The sequence below is a fragment of the Plectrocnemia conspersa genome, unplaced genomic scaffold, assembly GCF_051122295.1.
Source record: "Plectrocnemia conspersa isolate PC_06_02 unplaced genomic scaffold, ASM5112229v1 ptg000005l, whole genome shotgun sequence".
NCBI lineage: Eukaryota > Metazoa > Arthropoda > Insecta > Trichoptera > Polycentropodidae > Plectrocnemia > Plectrocnemia conspersa.
Window position 1 is genome coordinate 29,961,565 of NW_028277169.1, and position 19,086 is coordinate 29,980,650.

At 29.7% G+C, this 19,086-nt stretch overlaps 2 protein-coding genes across 5 annotated transcripts in view; one reads left to right on the top strand and one right to left on the bottom strand.

Annotated features, from left to right (window-relative positions):
• The first annotated feature begins 51 nt into the window (after window positions 1-51).
• Window positions 52-1,926, top strand: maf-S (MAF bZIP transcription factor K). Of its 2 annotated transcripts, XM_088186608.1 has the most exons (5): window positions 52-125; window positions 374-431; window positions 508-729; window positions 796-930; window positions 1,160-1,926. In XM_088186608.1, the coding sequence occupies exons 2-5, from the start codon at window positions 378-380 to the stop codon at window positions 1,175-1,177; spliced, it is 429 nt and encodes a 142-aa protein (XP_088042734.1). In that variant the 5' UTR covers window positions 52-125; window positions 374-377; the 3' UTR covers window positions 1,178-1,926. The 2 variants fall into 2 exon arrangements, with proteins under 2 accessions (XP_088042734.1, XP_088042735.1); XM_088186609.1 differs by lacking the exon at window positions 1,160-1,926 and having other exon boundaries at window positions 796-1,095.
• Window positions 1,927-10,277: 8,351 nt separating this feature from the next.
• The window catches only part of LOC148235412 (nephrin-like), a 630,188-nt gene continuing 621,379 nt past the window's right edge, over window positions 10,278-19,086 (bottom strand). For 2 of the 3 annotated variants that reach the window (XM_088186958.1, XM_088186957.1), the window contains exons 13-29: window positions 18,859-19,012; window positions 18,648-18,785; window positions 18,307-18,393; window positions 18,157-18,234; window positions 17,921-18,079; window positions 17,714-17,845; window positions 17,195-17,561; window positions 16,886-17,121; window positions 16,547-16,655; window positions 15,663-15,832; window positions 15,048-15,218; window positions 14,747-14,967; window positions 14,510-14,672; window positions 14,337-14,455; window positions 13,947-14,166; window positions 13,735-13,877; window positions 10,278-11,090 (exon numbers count right to left, since the gene is read on the bottom strand). In XM_088186958.1, coding sequence (XP_088043084.1) covers window positions 10,776-11,090; window positions 13,735-13,877; window positions 13,947-14,166; window positions 14,337-14,455; window positions 14,510-14,672; window positions 14,747-14,967; window positions 15,048-15,218; window positions 15,663-15,832; window positions 16,547-16,655; window positions 16,886-17,121; window positions 17,195-17,561; window positions 17,714-17,845; window positions 17,921-18,079; window positions 18,157-18,234; window positions 18,307-18,393; window positions 18,648-18,785; window positions 18,859-19,012 — 2,982 coding nt within the window. In that variant the 3' untranslated portion in view covers window positions 10,278-10,775. The remainder of the gene's footprint in view (window positions 11,091-13,734; window positions 13,878-13,946; window positions 14,167-14,336; window positions 14,456-14,509; window positions 14,673-14,746; window positions 14,968-15,047; window positions 15,219-15,662; window positions 15,833-16,546; window positions 16,656-16,885; window positions 17,122-17,194; window positions 17,562-17,713; window positions 17,846-17,920; window positions 18,080-18,156; window positions 18,235-18,306; window positions 18,394-18,647; window positions 18,786-18,858; window positions 19,013-19,086) is intronic. The other variant, XM_088186959.1, reaches the window with a different exon arrangement.

Here is a 19,086-nt window from a genome sequence, read left to right on the forward strand (position 1 = left end):
TATATGTAATTTAGCTCATGGTCAGTATAAGTCACCTTACGTCCACGATACAAGAGAAAGTTATACTGTCATTCGTGTTGACATCTCTACGAATGCATTTTAGTTTTATTTGTTGATTATTAAGGGTAAGCAATTATCTATTTCATATTGTATATAATTTGCATCATATAAATCATTATAAAATATTGCTTTACATGATGTAATATCTCATCTACGATGACTTTCATTATAATTTACTAAAACGGCCTAAATTAAAGAGAAATTGTAACGATTTCTTGTGAAATTCAATTATGTATCAGTTAAATGTTATATATGATTGTATATTACGTATTACACAATATTTTATTACATTTCATCGCTCTTTTCAAAACAGGATAATGCCTCAAGAAATGAAAAGGAACGCGGAGCGTAGATCTTCGCTAGTAGGATTTGTATGTGAATCTGTATATGGCTTATTTGATATAATATATATTTTCATGATTATAATTTTTGTATTGTTTATTAAAGCCACCGTTGTCGCCGTCCGTGTGCGCTGATATAAGCGATGGAGAATTGGTCTCAGTTTCTGTTCGTGAGCTTAATCGCAGACTCAAGCAGCGCGGTTTGAGTAGAGAACAGGTGGCTCGGATGAAGCAACGAAGAAGGACGTTGAAAAATCGAGGTTACGCTGCTTCCTGCCGTGTCAAACGCATCGAGCAAAAAGACGAACTGGAGACGGAAAAAACGCAGGTAAGTTAGCATTTATGTAGGTGAAAAAATATGACTTTGTTTGGTCTTATTTTATTTTTTTAACAGGAATGGCGCGATATGGAAATCATGCAAGAAGATAATAACAGAATGAGGGAAGAAGTTGCGGCGCTTAGAGCTAAATATGAAGCGTTGAAGAGATTCGCCATCCACAAGAACATTCCTCTGCCGCCTGAATTACAAGTTTTACCATAATTTATTTTTTATTTTTTATTCCATAGATCTGAATTGTACTTAAAATATTCTAAGCAGTTTAATTTATATTATATATTCGGTAGGATTGGGGATGAGCGTTCTATTAAAATAATATATATATTGAATTTACTTAAGTTTTGATTTTGAATAGGAATGAATATTTTTATATAATAATCGATTATGATTATTAAAATTACTAATGTTTTTCTGATTTTAGAAGACAAAGAATTACTGAATCGTCCATCAAAGAGCAACAATACTGTCACAAAATGGGATGCTGCCGTGATGGCCTTCTCAATTTTTATTCAAGTTTTGTGTATATATCTACTTACTTAAAAAAGACAATACTAACAATGATACATTTTAACTCGATTGAATCCCGAAATAGATTTTTTCGAATGGTTTCTCCTATTGTTGTTCAAAAATAAAATATTCAGCGTATCAACATGAATGCCTCATACATTAATAAAATTGTTATTAATACTTTTTTGTACTACTTTTAAGCTTTTCAAATACATTGCTCATAAATTACTAATTTTATACTTTTTGTGAAGTGCAAATCTACTTTCTCCGAGTGCCTTAACATTGTGTGTGTATACCTATATACATATATACAATACTTACAAATCTTCTCCATAATTTAATAATTAAATGTAGAAAGATGCATATATCAAGCTTGAGTTTTGTATATATTTTCAATACCTCGGTGTATAAATTAATTAATTTAAAATTGTGTCTTAATCATTAAAACTTTATTTACTTCTATAATCCATCATTGAATGATATTTTTTTTATTTTAATACCGCAACCCACATTGATGTATGTATGTACTTTCTGCATTTATATTTGTGTTCTCATCCTCAATTATATGTATGTGTTCACATGCACTAATTCTTGTTTACAATATGTATATTTCGAATGTAATAAAACAAATTAGAGATACTATTTGTAAAGTTTGATGAAATTATATACACTGTAAGTTAATTTTTATGTTTTAATCATCCTCTATTGCGTTTTTCCTGAAATTAAATGTTAAGTTGCTGAAACTATGTATCATAGCAATAACAATTACATGTGCTAAAAATTACTATAACACTACAAGAGTAGATTCTATAAATATTTAGAATAATATGATTTTCATACTAAATTTTTTTTTCTTAGTAATCATAATACAGTGAAATTTCAGTATAGCGAAGTTCACGGGACGGAAGAAAAAATTTCGTTATACTGAAAATATGTTATATTGAACGTAAGGAATATGATATATTTTTTATTTTTAATTACCATATTACTACAGCATCAAAATAACCTCTTACAAGATTGACAGATCGTTTTTTGTCAATAAAATTTGTTAAAAAAAAGTTTGTGGGTCGGCGAAGCACATTGAATGTCGCTTGTGAATACATCCGGCACACGCCAAGTCAAGGACGATCTGAATTCAGAGATAAGTTGTAGCGCTATTCTTAAATTCGGATCAAAATATTACGCTATACTGAGATCAGTCTTCGTTACAATGAAAACATTTTGAATGAAAGTGTTTCAGGGACAAATTGAAGATTCGTTATACTGAGAATTTCGTTATATCGGAATTCGTTACAAAGATTTCACTGTATAATGTAAAAACCAAAACACGGTTTTTAATGAGTATCATAGGATATTCTCAACAAAGGTGAAGGTAAGACAAAACTCTTTGGAATTTCAGTCCAGATAAATAATATTGCATTTTCAAAATCAAAGTAGCGAAAGTAATTTCTACCCGATTTAAAACTCATTTGTTTAATCATTACTTCGTGGATTGCTGCGAATGTTGATAATTAAACTGACCATTTCAACTTGAATTTTATTTATCTTAGTTTTTGTATATACATATGTTTTGAAACTAAAATTTACGCGGAACGAATTGAGAACGACCAAATTTATGCTCGTTAAGTAAAGTTTATTTTATAAATAAATCGTAAACATAAATTGTTTCTGCATATTTTATAAAATTAAACGCATTGCAAGAACATGAAATTTCAACGTGAAGTTACAACAGTAAGTAGCGACAAAATCAAAACATGTAAGTCAGTGATATATTTTAATAATTATAAACCATTATGCTTACAATCAATATATGTCACCATGCATGATCTAGCTCGACTTTATTTCAAGAATTCATCCATGAGATTAAAATAATCTAGGTAAACATAATCTGTGATTAAATAATGATCATTCATTTCGATCTACTAGACACGATATAAATTGAAAAATACTAGGGTCTATAGCTGATGCTGGTAATACATACATATTTTAGGGTGAGATGATTTTTTAAAATGAAATTAACGTCAGAATTCACGGTTCGATATATCGTCGTGTTTATTTTTAAAAAAAACAGGTAGTTCTTGAGAAAATATTTGTAAAATTTCTCGATGCGAAGCTATAGAACAACATTTAAACAATACACCATTGCGCTGTACCAACACGAAAAAAATACTGTAATAGACCGAATTGTATAAATCTAAGATGACCAGACATACTCCTCAAAAATTTTCTCCTTGAACGGAAAATTCAATAAAACACATTTTTTTGTTCTTGTAGCAAATTGTTTGTCTAAAAAAAATTTACGGAGATGGCATTTGAGCAAAATTTTGTCCTTTTTTTAGCTCTCGCGGCAATCTTCGTTCTCGAAGAACTCGAATTTTGAACAAAAGTTTCCGAAATGATATTTTTTTGGTTCCCGCTTTTTATTTTTAATGTCCATGTCCAAAAATATCCATGATGACCTTTTTATTTTTAGTGTCCTTTGATATTTTCAAAATCTGGTCACCTTAATAAATCGAATATCAATATAAGAATTTAGCTCTACTAAAATTATGGCAGAGATATTAATGTATTTCAAGTCTTTAAATTAGTTTTAAAAAATAAGATAATGAGTATTTTCATTGCATGAATTGATATAAAATGATATTTACTTGAAACATGCGTAAAACATAGAGACAATTAAAAAAAACTCGCTGCTCGGCTATAGAACGTGATTGTGCATTTCTTTTTTAAATGTCGGTAATTGTATTCAGCGTTGTTATACTGAGCGGTAAAAATCAGAAAACTGAACCAAAATATGCATAATAAAGTCTATGACTGTTAATTGCACTCGCCAGTGCATTTGGCCATGAAGCGTAATTTGGTGGCTCAATATCTCAACCCTTTCTAACCGATTGAATATAATAATCATATATTATCATGTAGTCAAATTTGCATTTATTTTAATTTGACTGAAACTATTTATTTTGACTATAAATCGTTCATTATATTGTATAATTTAATAAGCTTCAAAAAATATGAAAATAAGTGATTTTCAATAATAAAAACTTCCACGTGTTACAGTTATGATTTTTTACTTTTACTTTTTTACTACTTGAAAAGATAAAGAATTGTCGAGTAATATGTTGAGGTTAGATTTTTTATAGATCTTTCGTCATTAGACTTCCAGGTATTTGACCTAGTTATTATATGTTTCATGCAAATATCTATCACGGAAACGCAAATTAATAATAAGTGACGTGGACTCATCGTTGTTAATTACATGATTACGTATTTAAAACCATTAATCCGGACTCTGAATAAGTTCGTAGATTAAAAAGTATTCCTAATGCAAAATCGAGTTGGATCATATACATCAAAAATGTATATTTAAATGTGTAATCACAATATTATTTGATGGTTTTAAAATTATAGAAATGTTATTCCGAATCTGAAATATATATTTTTGTCAGTCGTAGTTTTTCCAGTGGCGTCCCGTGATTATTTTAAAATCGTAATAAATATTTTCAGTTAAATTTAGTATTTGCAATCATATGATTATGAAGTATTATACAATATTAAATCAGAAGAAAGGGGTGAGATATTGAGCCAACAAATTAGGCTTCATGGCCAAGTGGTGCCTTACGCCATTCAACGATCAACGGTCAACGGTCAACGGTCAAAGGTCGAAGGCTCGAAGGCACGAAAATGCAACGCAATCGTATGTTCTAATTCACGTTAAGTGTTACAAAGTTAGAAGTATAACTTTGTAATCTGATTACTAACACTCAGTTTAATATCGGTTATTTCACCCGCCACATGAATATGACCACCCACGTTCAAAACTAACATGTTCCATCACCTTCCATGGCCGCGCAACGAAATATTTTTTAAGCTTATTCGATTTAACAACTAAATGTGGGGCTATATTTAACGAAACTATAAGCCCAATTTTAAACTTATAATGCAGAAAAAACGAATGCATTATTATTATATAAAGATAAATAAATTAACTAAAAACTACATATAAATTTGTGTATAACTTCAAGTATATATAAAATTAAATAGCAATTTTTTTTAAATATTTTCTCATCAAATTTTGATTCATCATTAAATTAGTATATTTTTTTTATAAAAATTAAAAATTTTAAATTCTCTAGCTATTTCTGAAGCATCAGTTTTTAATATTTTTCATAATAAAGTGCAGTAGTGCAATTGGCATACATGAAACAATTATCTCAATCCGAGCGAAATAAGTTAAGATTGCATTCCAACTTGTAATATTTAACTGGTAGTAGTCTTCACTAGTTTCTAATTAATTTGTTAAGAGTTCATATGATATACTAATCTTCACAACCGTTCATATCAATTTAAAAGTACAGTTTTTGATCCACCGGCAAGACAAATAAAAATAACATTCCAACTTCTAATACCTTGCTGATTGTTGAGTTATACGCTATAGTAGTACACAAACGTATATACCAAGACACCTGGCACATCAGGAAGTCTTGGCATATGTATAATTTGTTACAATAATGAGAAATGCATCGACATTTTATATTATTTGGTTGGCCAGATTTTCACCACAGAAGTAATAAAGGCTAGCGACTCGAATCGAACCAGTTCATATAATTAACAGGAGCGAACAGCAGTATAAATATAATCTATTACTATAGAGACCTGACTGATTTATTTCAAGGAGCCATTTAAGATAATAGATAGACTAAAGAGACTAGATGTAGATTGCACTAACCTCAAGAATCAAACTTTGAAAGTCAAGAATTTTGCTTTGAAGCAGTTATTGTAATGTCATTAGTTTCAGGTCTATAATTATATAATTTTGTATATGTGTTATATTTAATGTACCATACATAAAGGTTTTATGTATGTTTCCTTAAATTTAACTATAGTTATGGATAATTTATTATTTTACTTTCAATATATAATTTCAACAATTGTAAACAATGGAAATGGTTATGAACCAGTATTTCTTTATTTAGAAGTATATGAATCTCATAAAGACATATGGAGTACAGTTTATAATATTGTCGCACTTTAAAATACCTAAGCCGACCGTTTCCATAGCTTGTTCTATTATATGCTACTGAGCTTTAGAAAACTACGTAGCCATTATATATATATATTATATATATTATATATATATTATATATATATATATATATATATATATATATATATATATATATATATATATATATATATATATATAAATAAATATATATATATATATATAAATATATATATATATATATATATATATATATACATATATATATATATATATATATATATATATATATATATATATATATATATATATATATTACTTTGTAAGAATAATTACTCAATAATGTTATTTATTTTCAGAATGTGCCTTTTGCCGTAATTCGGGAGAACCGGATTCGGTCTATTCTACTCACAATCTATACGTTAACGGGGTATTAAATTGCCCCATACTACGAAAATTCACCTGTCCAATATGCAAGGCGACGGGTGATAAAGCTCATACAGAGTGGGTTATCTTGAATTATTTTTTAATATAATAATGGCTTAAGGTTTAAAACGTCATTTTCATTTCAGATCAAAATGTCCGGAGAAGAGGTTGAGCGTTGTATATAATACAAAAAAATAAAGTATATATCCATGTACTAAAAATGATAACTTTATGTTTCATATACATATTGATACTCACTGTAACGTAATTTTTTTTAAAATGATTGATTAAAATAAATAACTTGATGTTTTTACCAACACAAATAAAATACATTTTGTTATTCAACAGTTTGTTTAATTTCATATATCGTACATTAAATGAGCATATTTTTTATTTGAATATATAATATAATATATATATTAATATGACACAATCCCTGATTTGATGATTTTGGTAATAATATACAGTCGAGTTGGCGAATTGCGAAAGTCGTTACATAGTTTATTTTTGTAATTGTACATATGCATACTTTCTAGGTTTATTCACAATTTGACATCTTTTGAATTTATTTTATATATTATATATTATTAGAAAATTTACGGATAACTTACAGTAACGTATATTCACATAATCATAAGACGTATTCACTTGTCGAAGAGTGACGCAATCGTACACGTTTGGCTGCGTTTAAAGTGTAGGTATTATTATTATTATTATTATTTATTACAATCGTAAAGATTCATTGATATGAGAACTTCCTAACAGAAAGCTGTCGATTAAAAAATATCAAATAATTCATATTTTTTATTGATTGAATAGTTAGCCACGATAGTATTGTAAGTAAAAATTTTGGGATATTAAAAAAAATTTTTGCATTTGAAAGCTGAAAAGTTTGTATAAAGTAATGAATTTTGTACTGGCTGCATATAAACTTAAAATTGAGGTTCGGGTAAAAATTAAAAGAATATTTAAATTTTTATTAGAGCCATGTACCGATGCTAAAAAATATTCAAGAATTATTTATCATGTTCTAAGAAACTTGTGTGCACCGTTATCTCATTTTTTTAAACAGATTGTTACTTACAATATTATCGTTTCAGTGACAAGTCGATCAATTTTCGTTTTAAATAAACTCATTAGAAAGTGTACTGAATTTCTCAATTAACATTTAGTTCTGTTCTTTTTTATTGATTTGGCACACTATTCTTGTTAAGATATGTTGGACATGAACGTTAAATGACATACACACTTTCCATTAAATTTAACAAAACCGCACAAACTGAATTATTTTCGCTAATAAATGTTTTAAAATAATACTTATGAATTACTAAGCAAACATAGAAACACTTAGTAATTATCACTAATTATAATAATATATAATATATATTTTTTCACACAAATGAAATTCTTTATTCGAGTCATTGTATAATGTTATTCGTCGTACATAAAAAAAATGTTTTGGCTTTTCATCAATTGTCATATTCCTATCTAATTTGTTAATAAGTAATATTTACACATGTTAAGAATGGATGCTTTGTTGACATGTAGTTCTCAATGCATCTTATATTTTATTATAAAAAAACATATTTCACATATCCATATACCCTAAACTGATACATCTTAGTTATTTTACAAAATATTTATATCTAGATGATTGTTTTATAATCGTATTGTGTATCATTTGTATGCTTTGTGTGATGAAAACGCGATTGTATATATACAAATGACAAGCTTGACAATGTTTCAATAACGTTCGATAAGGCACTTATAATTTTTTTCATTAAATCATTAATAAAACATAATATAAATATAATCATATAAAACCATGATAAAATATTTAATTTACACAACGAAGCCTCGTATATGAATTTGGCAGCGATGAAATATATAACAAGTGATTTGATATAGTTTTATCGACCTGTTATAACCAAACTCTTAAAATGCACGCGTGCATATGAAAAACATTAATATACATTATATCTATGTATATTTTTATATAGTATGTAATTGACAAAAATAACAGAAATAAATTTTGATTGATTATTTGGGAGGGATTATTTTTTTGTTTAATATTTTATTATATACATTTTATACGTGTATTTATGCACAACGCTGGAGTGTAATTTTTTTGTATTTACATACATAAACAGGATGGGCGTGTGTCTTTGTGTTTTAAGCGAGAACTTATTTATATTTAATTTGGTTTTAGAAAATAATAATAATGGAAACATTGGCTTTGTGGAACTTTTTGAATTAAATTTTTTTTTCGACTAATAAAAACATATGTCCGAGCCCACCTGTATGTATAGAACTTAATTTAAAAATATAAAATAAATAAAACAAAAAATAAAATAATTTATATAATCGAAGTTTATTTAGAAAATATTCACAATTGATTCACATGAAAAAATAAAATAAAACAAAACAAAATAAAACATGTGAAAATTAATTACAATTTGCTAAAATCATAAAACGAACTCACTATTCTTACAATATATTTATTGTAATTTTTGGTGATTCCAAAAAATAAAAAAGAAACGAATGTAAAAACATTAGAGAGTAAATAATATTAAAAATTAATTTATAACTACAACGACATAACTTTGGTATATAAATTTATTAATATAATTAAAAAATAAACTAATCTAAAACCATACTAAATGGTATTCGTCATTTTCTCGTAATTATTGTCCTCAAATTAATTTTAATGTAAAAATATACATTAAAAATCATAAAAATAATAATTTTAGAAAAAAAAACGTGTGTTAATATTATTATTCATCAGCATGTTTTGAGCGATTTAGATTTTACGATTCACTCCTATAAAATTAACCTATTAATTTGATCAAAATCGTTGCAACTCAGTTTTATCATTAAATAAAAATTAGTTTGTCTATCTAATAATAAATTTTCATTTTTTTATACAAAAATTTCTTTTCTTACATTAATTTTTAAAAATTATTTTTACAATTTAATATATTTATAAATTTATATAATTCATCTTTTAAAACAAACATTGATGAAAACGAATCATACATATTTACAAATTTTAATATAACACATTATGAAAATGTTATAAGTTAAGACGGATCATGCATATGGACAATCTTGATTTAATTAAGTATCCGTTAAGTTTTATACTTAAGTACTGGTAATCTCGTTTAACATAAACAAAATCGTCGCATGCAGAAGATTGTCCATAATTATTCACAACTGATCTATAATATTAAAATGAAATTAATTTAATTTGAATGGCCTATCTATATAAATTTGAGATTTATTTAAAAGTCTATCTAAATTTAACATTATTATTTATATAATAATTTGTTTACGATTTGGCAAGTTTTACAGTACAATCTTACATCAGTCACAATTCAATAATTTACAATACGCTTATACGTAAAATTGTTTTATGTATATTTATTATTATTTAATAATAATGAGGGAAAATTAAATTATTATGTTTATACCTATTGAGCCGTTAAGTTTCAAAACCCACTATATATTTATTCTTATCAAGTATATAAGATTATAAATTAAGTATAGTAAAATATAAACTATATTAATTTAATAGAAAACACCACATGCGTATGAAAATCTGTTTTTTTTATTTTATTATTTGCATATATTTATTTCGTGAAAAAAGTAATAAAATGCAATTTTTTTTGCAATTCATGAATAGCATGTTTTGAAACTCAACGATTCCTATCATAGGTACGTTTTTGGATAATGAACAAATTAACGCGGTATCGCCAAGTAGAAAATAAACTAAACGATTGTAAATACTTATTATAAGCGAAGCACCATCGTTCAATATTTTTTTCTCAATTTCGTAACTAATAATTATTATTGTTATGTACAAGTAATATGATTTCATTCACAATATATTCATATTATATAATAACATATGTATTTTATACACAGAAAACATATTTGTTTTACGAAACAATTCGGACGATTTTAAGCTTACACAATCAACGTAATAAAATCATACGATACTTTTACATTATCGTCGTCTTATCGTATCGTTTCGGATAAAAATCACACAACGTCATTAAATCACTTTGTGAAAAGAGTATTTTATATCTATATAGTCACTTTACACAGCATTTGTGTCAATTTCACCCCTCATATTTGACATGTTGGAATTGTTCATTATGATTCCTGAATCGTTGCCAATCGTGTTCGCCGACATTTTGTTGGCCGTTTTGTTCTCCCTCTTGATCGTGCCGTACGCCGGCATCGACGATTGGTGTAGCGAGTCGTTTGCTGCTAAATTTTGTACTGTTAATATTTGATTTGTGTTTATAGGACTGTTGCTCATCGGACTCGAGTGTTGTTTGTGAAGATGCCGTGACGGATCCTTCAGTATTGATTGCGGTTGATTTATACACGGAGGCGGAGATCTAGGATGCTGGAATAAAAAATATGCTTTTTTATTGGGAATGTAATTAAGAAACAGCTAGTTTTAAAACATTGTAACAAATATATTTGTCCGAGAACACGGATTCTAAATTTCCTAATACTTTTTAGCTTTGGCGCTTCGAGCTTTCTTTCTCGCTCTTTCATACACGTTAGATGTACATACTTTGAAACGCTCACCCCTTATATTATATATTTTTTAATGACAATACTTATCCAGATATTGTAAACGCTTTATGGCCTGAATCCAGTGGGTCATCAACTCCTAGTTGTTTTATGATATTCTATGTTAAAACCCTTTAACGACTGGTCAGTATTTTTTTCTGATTCACGTCAACTTATTCCCAAATAATCTTTTTGTTAATTTCCTGTTTCGATATATCAGAATCAGAATTTTAACTTGAACTAACACATAATACCGTGCAAAAAAACAACTAATAGAATCTGACCTTCATGTTCATAGAAATCTTAGCAAACTTTTACATAAGATTATATATTTATTTGATGCAGATGTGAAGTGTTTGTACTTCATTTACAATCATATAAACTTAGTTAACATTTTAAATCAGTGCTTAATACTAAAAGACAAATATTCTAGAAGGTTTCTGGACCATTTATTAAGAAATAATCTTAACTCAACGATGCCAATAAAACAGTTTTCAGACTTATTAATTTCAAAATAGTATTAATTCTGAAAGTATATATAGCCTTTTTACTATTTTTCACTTTGTCAATTACTGTCACTAGTGTAGAATGTACATTTAGCAAATTAATTAAGGATTTCACGAGTTTCGTCCTGCCTGTTCCACTGTTACTAACCTTCTGTCGTTCACCAAAACGGTGACAACTTCTCTCGATGTGGGAATTTAAGTAGACGTCGTGTATACAGATTTTGAGAAAGCCTTTGACAAAGTTTGTCATAGGTTATTATAAAAAAAATTGTTGAACCTCAGTAGCTCGGATAATTTAGCTCGGTTATTCTCGAGTTATTCAAGCAATCGTAGACAGTTTGTAACCTACGGTGGCTGATTGTCGAAAGAATATTTTACCCCTTCGGGGGTTCCTCAGCGATCCAATCTAGGCCCTCTGCTTTTTGTGTTATTTATTAATGACATAAATACAGCAATTACATATTCAAGTTTTCTTCTGTAAGCAGATGATTTAAAATTATATAAATGCGTTCGATCTGTTGTGGACTCTTCTCTCTACAAAGTGATTTAGACTCCCTGTGGAGATGAGCTTCCGTTAACTGTCTGCCCTTTAGTGTCAGAAAGTGCCATACTGTGTCATTTTCTCGATCCCATTCGCCATCAGCTTATTTCTATCATCTCGGTGGTAACATTTTAACTAGAGGAACTTCCACTAAAGATCTCGGAATCACTTTCGAGAGCAAATGGAGGTTATCTCTACACAGTGGCGTAGCTAGGGTATGTGCCGCCCGGGGCAATTCTTAAAATTGCCGCCCCCCCCCCATACATTTTTTTGCAGGGTCATAAAATCAGCATTTCTTAAAATAATAAATTGATTATTTTTAAGCTCTTGGTATTCGTAGATTTACATAAATTTTTGTTTATTCAGGGTTAAGAACCACACTAGACGATTCCATCGCGAATATGCCGCCCCCAAGCAAGTGCCGCCCGGGGCGGCCCGCCCCTTCCGCCCCCCCATAGCTACGCCACTGTCTCTACACATACACGACGTCTGTGATTAATCTTCCAAGATGCTCGGCTTTGTTATGAGGAGTGCCTTTCACTTTGACGATCCGTTAGTTATTCGCATCCTCTATGACACCTTAGTTCGTAGCATTCTTGAATCGGGATCTATAATTTGAAATCCCCGAATAGCCAAATATTCCCTTTTAGTGGAAAAAATTCAAAAAGGTATTTAAGATACCTTTGCAAAAAGACATTTGGTTATTATCCGTACATATATCCCAGCGCTTTTCTTTTAGGAGCGTTGGGATACGATTCGCCGAGTTCTCGCAGAAAGTTGTATGTCGCTAAGCATTTTTTCAAATTACTAAAAGGTGCTGTCGACAATCCAGCTATTCTCGAGGAATTCTAGTTTTGGGTTCCAGAACATTTTCGAGAATCACGATCGCGTCCTCTGTTGATGACCGTTAGGGCTAGGACGTCCGCACTTGCCGACTCGCCATCCGGCTCCTTAATACGCTGGCATTACATATTGACCTGTTTAATGTTAGCTACGAGGAGCTGATCCAGTTTGTATCATTTAATTTTGATCTTTTATAATTTTTGTTATGTTTATTATTTTTAAGTATTGTTCTCTTAATGTATATATACGTTTTTTTTTGTTTTGTAAATTTAAAATTTGTTTTCGACCATCGTGGCGCATTGGGGTAACCTATTAGGCCACGATGGTCTTAATTTAATCTAAAAAATAAATAAATAATAAAATAAATTCAATCACTCAATCTAGACTCAGTGAACTTGTTATATTAGCAATTGAGCATAAAGAAGCGCAAAAAATGTCATTGCAAGACGTGATTGCAGAATTTTCGAATGTAAATAAGAACCTTTAAAACCTGTAAGTTTATCAAATTCTTTTTTGTAACAAAAAATAGTGACTTTTACATGCAAGTCAAATTATGATACATTTTTTCAAAAATTATTTACCTGCACACAATTACCGTGAAGTACAGTTACATCAGGAGGCACAGTATTTGGATTACCGTTCTGGTTATGAACTGCCATTTTATTATCTCTCTGCCTCCGTAAAGTTCCACCCGATGGACGATCAACGTAATTGGGCGTAGGGACTAAAATATAAATATAACATAAGTATTTATTTCCAATAATTTTATACCTCTCGAATTTTATATGTTTACCTTGTCTATCATGATGGTTCATCATGTAATTTGGCGGTGGAGAACCACCAGCTGGATTATGAATAGGAGAACCACCCATTATTTGTCCTGGCTGCATCATTATACTGGGGTTACTGTTGCCGATCTTGTTACCAGGCATCATATTCATGGACATGTTTGGTGCTATATTCAATGGCTGGCCATATTGTTGAGGCGGAGTCGGAGTGCGCCCGATCATACCCTATAAGAAAAATATTTTATAATGATCTGCAGTTCAAGATTTAACCGTTTCATATAACCACTAACTGTAATTTACTAATTTCAAAAACAAATCAATTGAAACCGAATCAAACCCTTTGAGTATTACAGATAATTACATTGACCACCAAGGTAATAAAAACTATAATATACCTGTTGCAAAACTGGTGGATACGATAAGTATCTATCAGAGCACATGTTATAATAAGATCCATCTAATGGCGGCATCGGACTTGGTGCGGTAGCGTAACCGGCTATATCTGAAAATGCAACTTTATTTTATTATATTTTAGATTATGTATTATATATTATGATTTAATATTTACGAGAATTTCTATTGAGCGTGTGATGCTGATGCTGCTGAATGTGTGGAGCATGACGAGGATGCGGTAATGTGCTATGAGAATCTTGATAGCGCGGCGGAGCGTACTCTAATGGTGGCGGAGCTAGAGCTAATCCATCGCCGTCTGTTAAATAAGTACTCGCAGCCTATAACATAAATTAATATTAATACCAAATATACAGTATTATAACTTGATAAATAAAATATATATTCATCCTACCATTCCTCCGTGAATCATACTAGGCAAATCTCTAGGATCCATTCTACCGTCTGTGTTGTCTCGAGCGTCACCTCCGTGATTGCTCTCAGCTTCGTCTTCGTTTGAATAAGTCTCAGATTTTTCACTTACCGAGCTCAACGTTTCACCAGTCATTGTGTCATTGTAAGACGAAGGTGCATACATTTCTATTGTGGCTGATTTCGACGATTGTCCGGCTTGTTCTAAAGTATTATAAATAATTAGTAGTGCTCTTGCATATGTATAACAGAAGATTTATATTGTAGATATTGAACCATAGTACCTCTTAATCGTTTCACTCGCTTTCTATACATAAAGCATGCAACTAAAACAACGTTGATAACAAGGAGGATAACGCCACTGACGGACACACAAATGATAACTAAACGTGGCAAATCTTGCTTTTCCAGCAACACTCCAGAGATTTCATTGAGTTTTTCTATTTCTGGTGAATCTAAATAATCAGGATTGGGTGAGGGAGAAAAATAAAAAAAAAACAAAATTAATAAAAACAAATAAAAAAACAAAATAATAAATCTATTCTACAAAGGGACACTCATGGTTCATTTTTTATGAATTACCTAGAGCACCTCTTATCCTTTTGTTTGCCCTTCTGTGCAAACAAAATCCTATAATCAACACGTTCAGCAAAATCAAAGCAGTCCCGATTATAGTTCCTGTTATGATAAGCATTCCAGGGTACGTTCCAAAAGAATAAATACCAAATTCATTATCAGAACTTGGAGAATGAAACGAGGGTGGAACTTCTATTATATTACATATTAAAAATTATATCAAACCGTATCCATTAAAGTTTGCATGAAATTTTAATAATACAAATGTTAGAACAAATATTTTTAGGTTAGTTTTATAATGAATTTAAAAATGCAATACTCACTTGAAGTAGTTCCTTTAACATCATCGGGTCTGTACTTAGACTTTCCTAATTGATTGAATGCCATGATTGAGAATACATAATCGGTGCCGAGTTGCAATCCTCGAATTATCCATTTTGTATTGTTATGAGGTACTACGTCTTCATATTTATATGCATTGTCGTAGATCGTTCTTTAATGAATAAATAAATATATATATTAGTATTTAAAGATTAATATATTCACAACATAACTAAAAATAATATTTGATACGCAGACCAAAGTCTTAAAAATGTCTTAATTGCTTGAATTTACACTTGTTTCTCTATAAATATACTGAAAACTAGTTCATGGTGGTCAGTAAAAAAGTCACTCTCAAACTGCAGCTATTACCGTCACTATAAACCAGTAGTATAATCGTTGATTAATACCCGAAAGACCTGGGTTTGAATCCCATATGAATATATAGTGTCTGAGAGACCGGAATTATTCTATAATTGTAATTCCGATCGACCATCACAGATTAGGGTTTCTTAGATTTTCCTCATCTTACAATATAATATTGTGATGAATAATTAAAACAACATTTATTGATTGTAAGTTGTAATAATAATTTAAAATTAATAAAACAGATGTAACAGTTTAGATTTCAGTATGGTATCTCACAACTTATTTAGTAGTCATTGATTGTGTTGACCCCATCAATCCCTGGCTGTACAATAATATAACAATAAACTAACTATGTATTTGTAAAGACCAGTTTCATAATTAAAATATCCCTATTATGCAAAAAACGATTTAAGCTGCAGGAGTATTTTTGCTGATTTAAATTATGTTACAGTGGTTGCTTTATAATAACAATGTTAATATTATGTTGATCGAGAAGAAATAGTAATTATGGAAGTACCTGTATCTAATTCTGTATGATGCTTGCATACCCCCATCAAATCCAGGAATCCAAGTCAAGGTAATAGAATCGTGCGTGGAGTTCGCTACGATTAACGATTGTACTTGATCTAATAAAAAATATATAAATTAATATAATAGACACTTAGATCTGTGTGTAACAAATGAAGTTAGTTGCGAGTGTATATATATATGTTATTATTCTTATAGGTCATTATTAATACATATTTAAGATTGCAATAATACTTAAAAAAATAATTAAATCAATAATGTAATATCAACTTGTATGTGCAATATTAGTATAGTAAATAATTTTCATGTGAAGAGTTAAAAGATTTACCTGGTGCACTCGTAACATCTAAAGTGACACTAGAAGCTGTGAATCCAGCTGTGTTTCTAGCAGCACATTCGTATCTTCCGTAGTCGCTTGACGTTATCCTTTCTACTTTCAATATAGATTCATATTCCATAGCGCTGATTTTTCTGTTGACTGTATAGTAACGAGTTGAAGAATTGGTCGGTACACTAGCACCGGATCTTGACCAAGTCCATGTCGGTTCAGGTGCCGCTAGACATCTGTAAATACAATTTAAATTATTGTCGAAGAGAAAAATTGTAGTTGTATATAGGTATAAAGAGATAAATTTACCTGCAAATCAATTCAGCAGTGTCTCCCATGTTGGATGCAGCTTTCAGATACGCAGGAGAAGAATCCATTTCTGGTTTAAATTTAACCAACAGTAACACGTCTTTCGCAGTCTTATTACCAATGCCATTATCGACGATGCATTGAAAGGTGCCGACGTCTTCCCTCACTGCCTTTTTAATGTGAAGAAAGCTAGTTCCATTCTTTTCATAAGTTGTCCAAGTTTTTGAAGAGAAGTCATGGTAATCGTTACGTTTCCACGTAAAGTTTTCTTCACTTAACGGATTACCAGTAGCTGTGCACGATAACGTTGCATCGTCATTGTTGTTGACTAATATGTTCTCGGAAATTGATAGAATGTCGGGAGGATCTAAAAATAATATTGTTTAATAAACAAATTTTATAGAAATAATAGATTTTACTACATCATAATCTATTATAATCAATCATAAACATTTAATTGAAAATAGTTTTCTAGTATTTTGTAGATTATATAATATAAATGATTAAATATTAACTCACAATGTACATCAATGGTGATGTTAACAGTTTTAGATCCTTGTGAATTAACAGCTTCACATGAATAGATTCCAGCATCTAATCTTGAGAGACGAGAGATGTTCAAAGATGGACCGTCAGATATTATTCTATCGCCTATTTATTAAATAATAATAAATCATTTTGGTATTGTGCATTTTAATACTATTATCTTTAATTCTGATACATTACCTGCATTGCTGTAAGACGCTTGAGTTATTGGAAGACCGTCTTTGGTCCAAGTATATGAAATACTGCTTGGATTACCATCTGATTTAACGAGTACGACAATCGGTTCGTTTTCAATACCGATCGTAGCTTCCGGAGTCATGGCTTCAAATACAGGTGGATCTAGAGTTAAATTTATTCATTAGTTTCTATATTGTATAAATTATATATGTAATGCTTTAAATGAAATTTAGACTCACATAATACTTTTAGGGTATGTGCGTCGTGGACGCTCCTTTGAAGAGCCTCATTCATAGCTTGACATGTATATATCATATCTAAAATATTTATAATTATATAATATAATTATTTATAATTTATGAAATATAAATATAAACTGATAAATTTACCGTTCATCTCGCGGGTGATGTTCAATTTCAGTTCAATAGAAGATACAGTACCTCCGTGAAGACCAGATTTAGATGAATTAGTATAACCTGAAACATTTTTATTTATTATTATAGTAGACTTTAGCTAATGTATTGTTTTTCCATGGTGTCATTGTGATTCACAATTGAAGATTAATTATACATTGTTTAAGTTCTTATATTTCATACAAAGTTGTGTATTTATGTTATTGAAATGACAATAGTTTTCATTCATTGTATTTAAAATTAATTAGAACACAGCTTCTTAATGCTAATGAATCAGTCTCTATTATTAATATAAATAATAAAGATTTTTTATTAACCATGAACAGGTATTCCATCTCTCCACCATGATAGAGCTGCTGGTGGATTACTGGATGCGCCGTCACACGTAAGCTTCGCAGTGATGCCAGGTTTCAGTTCTTTAGGTTCAATATTAACTCTCACAGCTTCCGGTGCAACTAAAATATAAAATTGACATCATAATTAAAGCAATTATAAGCTTTTACTATTATTTTATTGTAAAATACTTACAATGTACTGATAGAGTGACACTTTCAAATAGTGGTATGTCTGTGGCACTGTTTCTGGCTTCGCATCTGTATTGTGCATTGTTGTCGGTGACGTTCGTCAAGACGGTGACTTCTGCAGTTACTTGTTTGTCGCTGGTCTTCTTTACAGCGTGTATCTGAAAATTAAATTATTCACAATCAATCATTGGGCAATTTTAAAATCAACAAAATTATACATTCACTGAAAGGT

Coding starts and splice junctions, on each gene's coding strand:
- maf-S (XM_088186608.1), top strand. CDS start 378: ATGCCTCAAGAAATGAAAAGGAACGCGGAGCGTAGATCTTCGCTAGTA. Junction 432..507: donor GATCTTCGCTAGTAGGATTT/GTATGTGAATCT, acceptor TGTTTATTAAAG/CCACCGTTGTCGCCGTCCGT. Junction 730..795: donor TGGAGACGGAAAAAACGCAG/GTAAGTTAGCAT, acceptor TTTTTTTAACAG/GAATGGCGCGATATGGAAAT.